Source organism: Phascolarctos cinereus, unplaced genomic scaffold (assembly GCF_003287225.1).
Source record: "Phascolarctos cinereus isolate Bilbo 61053 unplaced genomic scaffold, phaCin_HiC Scaffold_726;HRSCAF=1367, whole genome shotgun sequence".
In the NCBI taxonomy this organism is placed as follows: Eukaryota; Metazoa; Chordata; class Mammalia; order Diprotodontia; family Phascolarctidae; genus Phascolarctos; species Phascolarctos cinereus.
In genome coordinates this window covers 326,867,976-326,881,834 of record NW_027556098.1, presented here as the reverse complement: position 1 = coordinate 326,881,834, position 13,859 = coordinate 326,867,976, and the positions used below count along the sequence as shown (strand labels likewise).

Here is a 13,859-nt window from a genome sequence, read left to right as displayed (position 1 = left end):
CTTTAAATCCTATCTAAAATCCCACAGTCTACAAAAAGTCTTCCCTAACTAGTGCCTTCCCTTTGTAAATTATCCCCAATTTGTCCTGTATGTAGCTCATCTGTACACAGTGGTTTGCATCTCGTCTCCCCCTTAGATTGTAAACTCCTTGAGAGCAGGAACAATCTTTTGCCTTTCTTTGTATCCCCAGGGCTTAGCACAGTGCCTGGCACAAAGAAAGTGCTTATTAAGTGCTTATCAACTGACTGATGGAATGTTGTTAAACTGTAGCAGAAGGAAGAAGGTTCATAAAATCACAGTTATAGAATTTTCAGAGCCAGGAAGATTCTTCTGAGATCATCAGGTCAAACCTCTTCAATGTTACACACACACAAAAAAATTGAAGCCTAGAAAGATGATGTGGTTTGCCTGATGTAATAAACAGCACAGCCAAATCAAGCACCTAATTTTCCTGATTTTGAGGTTAGAGTTTTTAAAACTATATTATTATTAAACTATGATATTCCCCTAGTTTTGTAGTCAAATAAAAGCCATGTTCTTCATTAGTCTTTGGATTAAAACTATTATCTGAAATTTCACTGGTGTGGGTGTTACATTCATCAAGGAAGTTTTTTTTGTTTTGTTTTGTTTTTGCTTTTTGGTGAGGCAATTTTGGTTAAGTGACTTGCCCAGGGTACACAGCTAGTAAGTATCAAGTGTCTCAGACCAGATTTGAACTCAGGTCCTCCTGACTCCAAGGACAGAGCTCTATCCACTAGGCCACCTAGCTGCCCCCATCAATGCAGATCTTAATCATTCCTCCACCATCACGAGTTACTGCAGCCAAAAAAAAAAAAGTATCACCTGATGACAAAACTGGTAAAAAATTTTTTTAAACTTTGCTAGCTTGTCCCTAGGATCACAGACACATAAGTCCATACGGCCATATGTGAAGTTTGTCTAGCTTGGTGAGAGGTACAAAAGATTTTATGTTCCACTAGTCAAACCCTCGAGTACTTCCACACCCTGACAGAGAAACAAGAGCAAATGAAGGCATAAGGATTTGGGTGCAAAGAGGACACACATATGCACACAATCTTTTTGGATTAAGCCAAGTAATTTTATCAATGTAGAGAACCTCTAGTGTGGAAATTCCCTTTATCAATGCAAATAGATAGGTAACTCACCTATAATTTATAGTTTCACAGTTACCTGGAGCACTGAGACATTAAGTGACTTGCCTACGATCACACAGCTAGTCAGTGTCAAAGTCAAGAATTTTAAACCCAGGTCTTCCGGACTCCAAGGCTGATCCTTTATCACATACACACATAGAGACAAAACTTCTAATTTTATCATTTGCATACCAAAGAAAATTCTTATTTGGCTAATTAAATAGGACACTAGCCTCCTTGTTGTTCCTGAACAAGATACTCCCTGTCTTCCAAGCCTGTCTGCCATTTCCACTACTGTTTCTCATGCTTGGAATGTTCTCCCTCCACATTGTCTATCTACTGGGTCCCCTGATTTCCTTCAAGTTCCAACTAGAATCCCATCTTCCACAAGAAGCCTTTCTTGATCCCTCTGTTATTTCCAAATTATTCTGTATATATCTCCTTTGTAAATAGTTGGGTTTTTTTAATGTCTCCTCCAGTAAATTGTGAGTTCCTTTTGACTAGGAGCTGTCTTTCGCCTTTCTTTGTGCTAAGAAGGTGCTTAGCACAGCGCCTGGTACTTAGGAAGCACCCAGTAAATGCTTACTGACGTTCAAGAATTAGAGCTATGCCTTTAGGTCTCTGTCTTCTTTCACAATATGACTAATATGGTAGGGGGAAAAAAAAATTAGACTGTAGAGACCAACAGTAAAAACTGAAAGGGGGAGGATGACCAGGAATAAAAGGAGTGGGGGGTGAGGGAGAAAGGGTTATAATAATAGCAGCAGCAGCAGCAGCAGCAGCAGCAGCAGCTAAGGTTCACAGGGCCCTAACTTTTAAAAATTTCACATATATCACCTCAGAGGCAGGAAGGAGGTGAAAGGGAGTAAGAGGCACGGGATACTCTAGGGGGAGCTGGACATTGAAAGGTTTAGAAAAAAGATGAAGGGGAGGAGTTCCCGGGGGAGGGCACATAAACCCACCTAGCGGAGAGCAAGAGAAGAGGTGGAAATGGGACACCCAAAGAGAACCACAGAAGCAAAGCCCGGAGGCTGGGGTAGGGGTGTGCGGATGGAGGCGGAGGTTGGCGAGCACCTGGGGTAGGGAGAGAAGAAGAAAGTCGTTCCATTGGGAAGGGGGGGTTAGGCGCTCGCTCCCCAGCCCCTCGGAGCGCCTGGAGCTGCGGGGGTAGCCCACTCAGCCCCGGCCGCACCTGGGGCCCACGCGGGGAGGGGGGACGAGGGGAGAACGGTTAAGTCTTGGCCTCCCGGATGGCAGCAGGAGCCGCGCCCAGGAGAGCGGCCTGCTGGGCGGACTCACTCGAGACGGTCATGCGCGCCAGGGAGGAGGCAGAGGACGCAGGCAAGGGGTAATCCTGAGACCACTGAGACGACCCCCCAGCCGCCCTCGGCGACACTGCCGTCTCTCCCTTTGCTATTGGTTTCCAGCTTTCAGTCTCCAACGCCCTCTCGCCGGGAATCTGGAAGGGACTGGTTACTTCGGGAACGGGTCAACGTTCGTGGGTTGCGTCACTTCCGCTTCCGGGAAGTCCGGCTAGCTCTTCCTGCACCCCCTCCTCCCGCGCGCGCACACGGCCACACACCCACACCCACACCCACACACCCCGCCCAGCCGCACCCTAGTCCCCCGAGGCTAGAGGCCTTTCCTTCGGGAGGCTGAGTGAGGAGGAGCTTTCCCCAACGGGCCACCCCTCGCTCGGCCTCCCAGCCGTCACTTCTTCCGCACCGGTAATCGTGGCGGGGCAGCCTTCGACAGCTCCTCTCTTGTCCCAAGACGCTGGTTGTGTGAACAGCGCCGACGTCGGGACGGCCTGGACTGCCTTGGTGTAGGTGCCCGGCCCGGCCGGGGGTGGGGCGCGGGGGGGGCTGCTCGGCGTAGCGGGGGCTGGCGCTCGGCCCGCTCCGTAGCTGTGTGACCTCGGGCAGGTCACTTGCCGCCCTCCTCGATAAAACGTGGTGGTAACACCCAGCGGAGGGAGGGAGGTAGGGAGGACACCAGAGAACAGTAGAAAAGAGAGGGAGGAAAGAAGAAAGGATTGACTGCCGAATTGGGAGTCAGCCAGCAAACAATCGCTACTCTGTTCCTAGCTTATAGACTTGAGCAAGTCTCACACTTTTTTGGGCCTCGGATGTTGATTAGGCCAGATGCTCTCCAAAGTCCATTTCTGCTCAAAATTTTAGTAACAACCAGCATTTATAAAGCACTAAGAAGTTTGCAAAGCTCTTTACATGTTTTATTTCCTTTGATTCAGTGCTAGAGAGTTTATGTGACTTGTCCCCCAGGGTTTCACATGCTAGTGTCTAAGGCAGGATTCAAACCAAGGTCCTTCTGGCTCTAAATAATCCATTATCATCACCAGCCCTGCCTACCTCTCAGACCTGTTGTGAGGCCCAGATGAGGTAATGGTGGCAAAAACCCTTTATAAATTATAGAGGCCTGTGCAAAATTGAGGTGGCATTAGATGATAGAGATTATAGGATTTAGGGCTGTTGCTTGCCCAAGGTCACAGCTATTTATTTTAGTGTATGCCTTACATACATAGTGTATGCTGCAGCTAGATGGCTCAGTGGGTAGAGCTCAGGACTTGCAGCCAGGAAGTTGTTAAGTGATTTCAGTAATGACCGACTCTCTGTGACCCAATTTGGGATTTTCTTGGCAAAGATACTGGAGTGGTTTGCCATTTCATTCTCCAGCTGATTTTTACAGACGTGAAACTGAGGCAGAGTTAAGTGACTCACCCAGGGTGATACAACTAGTAAGTGTCTGAGTGCCAGCCTGGAGTCAGGAAGGCTCATCTTCCTGAGTACAAACCTAGCCTCAGACACTTACTAGTTGTATCACCCTGGGTGAGTCACTTAATCTCAGTCTTAATCCACCGGAGAAGGAGATGGCAAACCACTCCAACCTCTTTGCCAAGAAAACCCAATGGACAGCATGGTCCACAGGGTCAGGAAGAATCAGACACAATTAAACAACAGTGCCATACATATGGTTATCTTCTTCTGGTACAAGATCCTAAACACTGTATGCGGAAACCATGTCATAGGAGCATAAATTTAGAGTTGGAAGAGATGACCAAATCCTTCATTTTACTAAAATTTCTCTTGCATTCTCTACTTCCCACAGTACCAGACACATAATAATAATATAGCTAGGATTTATGTGGTACTTTAAAATTTGCAAAGCACTTTACATGTCATGTAATTTGATCCTCACAATCCTATGCTAGATTAGATATTAATTGTATATTATTCCCATTTTGCATATGAGGAAACTGAGCCGAAGGATAAGTGACTTGCCCAGGATCACACAACTAAATGTCTGAGGCAGGTTTTGAAGTAGTAGTTTCTACTTAACAGATAATTGAATTATTAGGAGTCAGCTAGTCAGGGGTACCTTCAGTTCACATCTGGCCTCTGACTACTTGGTTGTGTGACCAAGTCATTTAATCTATCTCTGCCCATTTCCTCATTTGCAAAATGGGAATGATAATAGCACCCTCCCTTCTAGGCTTATTGTGATGATAAAATGAGATAATATTTGTTAAGTGCTTTGAAAACTTCAAAGTGTTATAAAAACACTATTAGGCACTGTAGACCTCTAATCCAGCTAATGAAGATAATGATATTCTGATTTTGGCTTTGCCATCATTTATTGGTTTGACCTCTGGCAAGTCACTTCAGTAAACCTGTTTCTCCTTTCTTTAAAAGCAGGAACTAGGTGACCTATAATAACCCTTCCAGAACTAAAATTCTCTTTGCTATAAGCAGAATAAAGGGGAAGGAGAGCTGAGAACATGAGTTATGTAGTGTTAGAAATTAGCATAACTGGACTTCATTTTTATAGAAGTGAAGATAGCAGTGTGGAGTTACCTGAAGAACAGATGTGAGACTAGACTGTGCAGCATAGAAAGACAGGCAGAGATGTTTTGATTTGTTTTCAGTAAGAAACGGGGAACCAGTAGAGCTTTTTAACAGAAATGACGTAAATAATGGCATCTGACAACAGTATGCAGAATAGTTTGGAGTGGAGAGAATTAGGAGACCACACAGCCACAAGAGCTTTTCTTGTAGTAATCCATATGTGAAGGGTTAAAGGGCCTAGAAGCAATAGAAATATAGTGGAAGAGATATTTGATAAGAAAAAATGTTGTGACTGAGTAGCTGACTCGATTTGAGAAAGAGGGAGAAGTCAAACGTGGCCCTAAGTTTCAAGATGACATGTGAAACTTTTACCCCTTCCGTTGGAATTTTGACTATTCCCACCCCTGCCCTACCCTCACACTATTTCCTATTGTCTACCCATCACTTGGGGCCTTTAGGTGGTACAGTGGATAGAATGCTGGGCCCAGTGTCAGGAAGATGCAGTTTCATGAGTTCAGATGTGATCTCACTTACTAGCTGTGTGACCCTAGGTAAGTTACCTAACCCTGTTTGCCTCAGTTTCCTATCTATAAGGGCCAGAGAAGGAAATCCAGTATCTTTGCCAAGAAAGCCTCAAATGGGGTCGCACAGAGTTGGACACTAAAACAACTGAGCAACACCCATCACTTACCAGGTAGACATTATTCAAAAATGTACTAGCACGGTAAGAAACAACTTTTATTTCTAACTTGAAAATTCAGGCAATATTAACTCACCTATTATAGCACTGACATATATTAGAAAAATTCTTTAAGTTTTTTTATTACCAGCCTGTTTTAATATGGGCAATTAGTTAATCACACATAGTTCAACAGTTCTAATTGAACATCATCCCAGTTTGTCTAGATTGACATTCAACACGAGTCAATTTTGATGCAAGCCATGAGATAACAAATTCTCAATGTCACTCAACCAGTATTTACTTAACACTTTACTATTAAAAAATCTTTGAGGCTTTATGGCATGGTGAATAGTGCTGACTCAGAGTCTGGAAGACCCAAGTTCAATTAATACTTCTGACTCTTAATAGCTGTGACTCTAGGGCAAGGCACTTTTTAAGCCTGTTTCCTTAGATAACAAAATAGAGTTGGACTAGATTGCCTCCAAAATTCCTTTTAGTTCTATATCTGCCACTCAACATTCCACCCCACCCCCCCAGCCACCCACCTGATGACAAAAGGTGGCACTGAGGTCTAAAAAGCCTATGTAAGTAGAGGTCTGACAAGATCTATCAAATCAGAAAGGCTTCAGGTACCAGCCTAATGATGGACAGTTCTTTCTTACCATCTATTTACTTCACTGAACATTAAATTATATCCCTCTACCTAGAATGTAAGCTCCTTGAGGGAAGGTCTAATTTATTTTTGTCTTTGTATCCCCAGTAGCTAGTATAGAATAGCACCAGTAGCAGTCACACTAATGAATTTTTCAAGCACTGCAACTAAAACCATCTGCTAATTTATGGAACAATTTTCTTTTAACTTTTTGTGAATTCACTTTTGTGTGATGGCCCCCTTTGGCAGTCTGATAGCTGTGGACGCCATTCAATTATATAGGAAATCGATTGTGCTGAAAATTAATCAGTTCTTTTTTTTCAAGTTCATACTCCCTTGGTTAAAGACCCTTTTAGAGAGGGAGGGAGGAAGGGATTCAATCCACGTTGGTGAAAAGTGGTATTCCAGAATGACAGATCATTTTAGGTATTCAAGTGTGCTTTTTTTATTTAATTGCTATTTTTTCTTTCTAAAATAAGTTTTCCAACTAGAGCTAGATTAGATTGGTATGATAGTAAACATTGAACTACAACTAGGAGACCTGTATTTAAGTCTAGGTTTCACTATTAGGAGTATGACCTTGAACTATGAACTTGATTAAACTCTAGCTTGTTTCCTCATATGGAAGAGGAAGAAATCTGATAGAGGTCTCATATACAAAGGTATATAGGAAGTTAACACAAATATATAATTGGGAGCCGTCTTCTAACAGGGTCAAAAGATACAAATAGTTCTCAGAAGAATTAATAATCAAAAACCACATGAAAGAATATTCAGTACAAATTAAAATGATTCTAAGATCTGACCTTACATTAGTCAGTTGGCAAACATTGCCACATACCACTGAGACTGGAATGGTTAGAGGACTAGGTGTAACCTGAAAGATCCCTTCAAATTGTAAATTATAGGCTAGCAATTCCTGGGTTGCTTTGAATTAGTGCTTAATATGGGTTATTAATACAGCAACATTAAATTGTAAACTTAAAAGTTCCAACAATGATAACATTGGACTATGTCACCTAACTTCTCAAAACCCAGGCAACTAAGACTATATATTGCAGAGAATGTGCCAAACTATATTAGTGGAGCAAATTTTTCAGCTCTCTTCACAGATAGGATCCTAAAGGAAAAACTTTCCTCAAACCTGTAAAACCAGTTTTTAAATCAAACTTTAAAGGATGGTTAAATGTATAAATAATGGCTTTTTAATTCCAGGTTTATAAAAGTACAGTAAGAAATTAAGAAGTAGCTGTCATTCAAGCTTAGATAGCTAGTCTTGCCCGTTAAAAAGACAAAAAAACTATGGGTAACAGACAAATCTCTACCTTTGTTAAAATTAGAATATTTGAACAAGGTCCTTGTCTAGTAAAGTGATCTATAGTAAGGTTTCTTTATAATGTTTGAGGTCAAAAGGGTTTTGAAGTTTGATAGGAATTTATTGGGGCAAGGGCATCTATCTACGTAAGGCAAAGGTTTCTGACTTTTTTTGTGTCATGGATCCTTTTGGCAATCTGGTAAAGCCTATGAACTTTCTAAAGTATTTCAGTGCATAAAATGAAATAGATGTTGAATTTAAAAGGAAACCAATTATATGGACATAAAGATGTAATTTCTTCCCCCTCCAAGCTGGATGGATCTTGCAGGCCCCACATTAAGAAGCTTTGTTATTAAAGGTTAAAGACTGAAGTTAGTAGTTGTATAAGAGCCACCCTTAAAACAATCCCAACTAATCACAATACAATATTTTCATTCATATTCAGATTATAATAGTACCTTAAAGTACGAAGTATTTCACAAATTAAAATTTAGCCATATATTCTAAAGCCACTCATGAAATAAAGAGATACAACCTTAAAGTTACTTCATCAGTCTATTTATTACATGTATGAATATTAACATCTCACGGTATCTGATTTATCATCTAATCCAGTCAAAATCAACAAAGGAAAAGATTAACCATGCTTCAAAATGAACATTCTTACATTTCCCCCCTTTGACTTAAAAATAAAAAATGTTATGTTCATCTGCTTTAAATTGCTGACAGTTTGAAAAATGTCAGTAAAAATCACCTTCAGCTACTAAATGTACTTGTTTGTTAATCAAATGTTTGATGGCACTGGTGTCCACTTTTAAGAATAAAAGTTGCTTCATTTGTTTCTGTCTAACTGACAGTTGTTTTTTTTAAATAATCTGGATATGTATGCAAGTTTGTCCTGTTGAGTTTAAAACTTTTTTTTTAAATCTAGACTTTACTATTTGAGAAAGGTCCTGCAGTGCTGATATCCCCTTTTGAAGGATGAAAATTAACTTCAGGTGCGTTTGGTTTTTGTTCTTTTCTTTTTTAATCACAGGAGGCTACTAGTAAAAAGGTCTATGTTGAGGTCGCTGTTTAATTCCACCCAATGAAAAGTACAGAAACACTGTCTTTATTTGATGGTGTGCATAAACATTACACTCCATGGATAGCAAAAATATTTTTATTTATAATTTACAATTCCACAAGTGAAAATTGTACATATTTTACACATACAATTTCATTTTGTTAAATTTGCACACATCTACAGAACTTTCACACAATGAGCACCTGAAACTGTGCAGGCAGTAGGAAATGCAAATACTAAAATGTATTTATTAACCAAATGATAGCTAAGGACCCTGCCTCAGCTAATTTATATATATATATACACACATATATAAAAATTCTTCACTTTCTAGATTCAACTAACACAGCAGCTCCTTTTTTTTTTTTAAGAAAAACATACCTCTCATTTTATTTAAACTGACTCAACTGTATCAGGTTCTGTTTTAATTTCAGTAGGTGTAGCTATGCTGTCATCTGTACAAGCTGGTGGTACATCAACTGGTTCTTCTTTAACTTTGGAACTGTCACAAGGTTCCTGCAATTCTTTTTTGACAATGTTCAACATAATATTCAAGGGATTTTCAACAGGTGTCTTGCTGGGAGATGGTGTACAATCAAATGAAGATGTCTACAAAAGTAAGAGCATAACCCAACTATTAATGAAGTGTTTTTAACTATTCATTGCTATTAAATCTTATACATACCCAATTTGTAGAGATAGCAAAACAAAAACAAAAAACTAACAGGAATGCCTTGCCCATGTCCTCACAAAAGTGCAATCAATAAGTACCAGTAAGAACTATGGAGGGGCAGCTAGGTGGCACAGTGGATAGGGCCTAAAGTGAGGAAGACCCATCTTCCTGAGCTCAAATCTGGCCTCAGACATTTACTAGCTGTGTGACCCTGGGCAAGTCACTTAACGCTGTTTGCCTCAGTTTCCTCACCTTTAAAAAATGAGTGAGCTGAAGAAGGAAATGGCAAACCGCTCCAATATCTCTACCAAGAAAACCCCAAATGGAGTCATTAAGAGTCAGACACAACTGAACAAGAATTAAGGCAATGGTTATAGCGTGAACAAAAAAAAAAAAAGCTGGTTCAGAATATCCTCAAGATTTCTATTTAGTAGAGAAGATAAGTATTTCTTAATCTAGAAATATTTGTTTTAAGCTTTGAGAATAAGGTTGCATTTGAGTTGGACCTAGGAGAAAGGGATAAGATTTCAATAGGAAGAAGTAAGGAAGAGAACATTCAATCAAGCACCAGAAAGCTGGAACACAAGATATGGTGGGGGTAGGGGAATCAAAGAATGAAAATGCAGTTTCATCACTGGACTTAAAGATCATTTAGTCCAATTTCACACAAGTGGCAGAGGCAGGATTTGAACCCAAGTTATATGCCTCCAAAGTCAATATTCTTTCAATCACATCATCCTGTGAGCCTGAAATGCTAAAAGGGAGTTGAGGCTTCTATAGTGATGGGAACTGCATTAAGCATCTAGCAGTAGTAATGTGTAGGGGGGGAAAGGAACAGGCTAAAGAGTGGAAAGATCAGTTTAAAAGCTATCATAAGTCTCAAACTTTTAAGAACTGGAAAAAGAACTTACATTTCAAATATTAGGAAACTAAGGTCCAGAAGTTTGTGTGTTGGCCCAAGATCACACCAAAAATAGGCACAAAAAAAAAAAACACCAAGATCTCCTGAAATCTCAACATTATTCTTGGTCTCCACTAGACCTGCTTCTAAAGCCTAAAGGTAGGTGGTGTTGGTAATTAAAATGACACAAGGCAAGAAGTGAAATCAATAGAATTTAGGGACTTAAGGGGTGTAGAGTATAAGAAAAATGACTCGGATTTCAAACTTAATGACTAAGAAAAAGAAGATGCCATCAGAAATAGGAAGATCTGGGGAAAGAAAAATGGTGACCTTCAGTAGAAAGTTAGCTGTGGGATACTTCATTCATGTCTATCTCTTGAACACCTTTTTTTAAAACCACATATGGCAAATTAGGACTTTCACTCAAAAGGTCAATCTCATACTTCTACATGATTATTAGAACAAAATAAGAAAAATTAGAAAAAAAATCCTAAATAACAACCTGTTCCCTATCAATCTATCGCAAGTCCACTTCTACCTTTGCTTCTCCCTTCTGACATAATATGACATCAACATTTAAGTCAGCAAAATGCCAGAGATAAAAACTAGGGGGAAAAATCTTTACCAGTATCCAAAGCTACATAGCTAATTTGCCACAGAACTTCCTTATCCAATTCAACCAATCACTCTCATAAACAATCACCTTCAGGCCTTAAAATGGGGGGAAAAATATCACTAAGGAAAAAAGCTCCTTAAGAGAAAAAATTAAACATGCATCTGGCTTATGATATGTTAATATATATAAGCTCAAACACAACCAAACCAAATATCAAAAGAACTTACATTCTGATAATCTTCATAACATGATGGATGGTAAATCTGAAGCAAGGAAAAAAAGAGAATTAAGCTACAATGTTTATTTTTTTAAGTCTTTCAGTTATCTAGAAGCTAAAAAATGAAATTACTTTTCTTCCCATTCACAATATAAACTCTTAAAGTCACCAATACTTTAAACACTAAGATAGCTTACATAACATAATCTAAAAATTGAATCTAAAGTATTAATTACAAACCTTACATTTAAAAAAAGACTCCAAACATTTTCAGTATATCTAATATCAAAAGGATCCAAAATTACCTTTCCATCTACTCGGATAGCATTTTTAAGATGCCATTCCTCTTCCTCTTCATCCCAGTATTGTTCAAATTGCTCCTGACATATTTCACAGCTCTGGAAAATAGGACAAATCAAATAAGGATAACATGCTAGTTGCTACTAATACCACTGTCAAAATTTCATTAAGTGTAAGAAGGAAGGAATTTACCATTAAGAAAATTTACAATATTTTAAATGTTAATTCTTATAAAACTATTATTGTTTCTTTTTTGGCAAAAGTACATCAGATAAGAATTTTCTTTGAAGTTCAAAAACTCCTAATAAATACAAAGTAAAGGTTAGAATTAATCAGAGATTATATTATTCCTACCTTTATAAAACTCAAATCAAAAGAGTAAAAATTTTCATGTACACTTTCCTTACCTCTACTGCCCCAGCTGGTCCAGCAGGGACACTCTGAAACTCTTTTTCTTTAGCAGCTTCTTGGGTTTTCAACACAACCTCTTCATGTACCTTTTCAAAGAACTGGCTCTTTGCACGTTCCTCCAAATCAGCTATTTCTTCAAATTCTATCCAGTCCTTAAAAGAAGAATATTACCATAAACTCTTAATTAAAATACTATTTTTTCCCATTTAGTGCTGAACATTTTATGTGTGTTTGTTTTTGCACCTTTTAAAAATAGAATGTTGGCCAAAAAAATGTTCAGAAGTTAGAATGAGGGTAGGGGAGGATGTGTGTGAAGCTCAAGCAATAGAAGCCGATCTAAGGGGAAAAAGGAAAGAATTTAGTCTCGATGTCTTACAGCCATAACTCCCATGCAGTCTGAACCCGATTAAAATGTAACTGGGAAATATTTAACAAAATTAGCAAAGATACAATAGAACACAGGTAATATTACATTTTAAATCTACGACAGTATATGGCCACACAGTATACATAGGGACCATAGGTACAGTGTATAGTGTTTCTATTCAAGTTTGACATCACTGCCTTATAGCATCAGATTGGAGCAATAGCCAGTGTGTTCTAAGTCTATTCAAGCAGAACCTTCTTCTAGGAGGTTTAGCCAGTGGGAAAAGCTTTGGAAACATGTCTAGCAAAATTTTGAGAGTTTCATCTCCTGAAGCTTGTCCACATTTGTTGAGAAATTTTGACCATGGCAAAAAAAAAATCTTTGACCAAAAGACAACTGTTTTGTGTAACTGTGCTCACCAAGTATATAAACTTAGCTAGTAAAACTATTCTAAAATCATGTCAACCCTTAATCTCTCAAAATGGCTGCATGCCAGAAAAGCTGAACCATTACACGGTAAACAATGTCATGTCATATTATACAATTTTGAAAGCACAGAAATCAATCACAGAAAGTACTCTGATACAGGCATTTCGATGATTGTTTCCTTTGTAATCCTATGTATTTCAGGGTACCACATGCATCACCAGATTGCCAAAGGTGTGCCTGACACAAAAAAAGTTAAAAAAAAACCCTTGGCCTAGATGATCTCAAAGTTATCTTTTCAGCTCCAATTTTTTAAAAATCTATTTCAAAATACCAGAATTAAGGTTTGCTTGTCTAAGTGTCTGTTTATACATAGGATCATAATCCTATTCAGAATATTAACAAATAATATAGGTGACTTTTCAGAGAACTATTCAATTTAATAAATTTTGATTAGGCAACCCTGTGTAAGTAAGCAATGGAATCATAGACAAAAATAAAAAATAGTTTCTGCCCTTAAGGTGCTTGCTTATTTATTCATCTTCATATATATAGAGCCACACTCATTCCCAAAGAAGAAAACATAAAAAATAATGCCATTCAGGGGCAGCGAGGTGGCGCGGTGGATAGAGCACTGGCCCTGGATTCAGGAGGACCTGAGTTTTAATTCAGCCTCAGACACATAACACTTACTAGCTAGCTGTGTGACCCCACTGCCTTGCCCCCCCCGCCAAAAAAGATGCTACAATAAAAATTAAAAATATATTATAGCATGTATAGATAACTTACTGTCAAACTGTAGTACCACCTTCTATGAGTAACTTTTCTGCTAACATCCTTTTCAGTTCTATTTTGTCGGTAATGCCAGTCCAAATGGTCTGCATAGACATCAGTCTGTGATGTTGTAAACCTCATTCCACAAGAATAACACTGGATACCAGTATACAGCCGATTTATAACACTATCATAACGCCTATTTTTAAAAAAAAAAGCAGCTTTGTAGTTTTTATGACGTGCTTAAAATAAAATACAAAAGTCTAGAAAAGGTTAACCAGTCATAGATCAGTGGATAGAGATGAAAAGCCACCAACTGCACTGGTACACACAAATACTACAATTTCAGAGGAAGACCTCTAGTAGCATGAGTGGATCCCTCTCTAAAAATGATTTCTAGAATGGCATGGATGGCTTTCATTCCGGAATAGTTCACATAAAT

General features: G+C 38.9%; 2 protein-coding genes across 3 annotated transcripts in view; both read right to left on the bottom strand.

Annotated features, from left to right (window-relative positions):
- Nucleotides 1–2,676, bottom strand: part of ANKRD42 (ankyrin repeat domain 42) — a 75,987-nt gene extending 73,311 nt beyond the window's left edge. The window contains exon 1 of one of the 2 annotated variants that reach the window (XM_020993706.2): nt 2,454–2,676. In XM_020993706.2, coding sequence (XP_020849365.1) covers nt 2,454–2,466 — 13 coding nt within the window. In that variant the 5' untranslated portion in view covers nt 2,467–2,676. The remainder of the gene's footprint in view (nt 1–2,453) is intronic. The other variant, XM_020993707.2, reaches the window with a different exon arrangement.
- A 5,532-nt stretch (nt 2,677–8,208) lies between these two features.
- Nucleotides 8,209–13,859, bottom strand: part of PCF11 (PCF11 cleavage and polyadenylation factor subunit) — a 33,300-nt gene continuing 27,649 nt past the window's right edge. The window contains exons 12-16 of the mRNA XM_020993826.2: nt 13,433–13,616; nt 11,847–12,002; nt 11,445–11,537; nt 11,150–11,185; nt 8,209–9,341 (exon numbers count right to left, since the gene is read on the bottom strand). Of these exons, the coding sequence (XP_020849485.1) occupies nt 9,126–9,341; nt 11,150–11,185; nt 11,445–11,537; nt 11,847–12,002; nt 13,433–13,616 (685 nt within the window). The 3' untranslated portion in view covers nt 8,209–9,125. The remainder of the gene's footprint in view (nt 9,342–11,149; nt 11,186–11,444; nt 11,538–11,846; nt 12,003–13,432; nt 13,617–13,859) is intronic.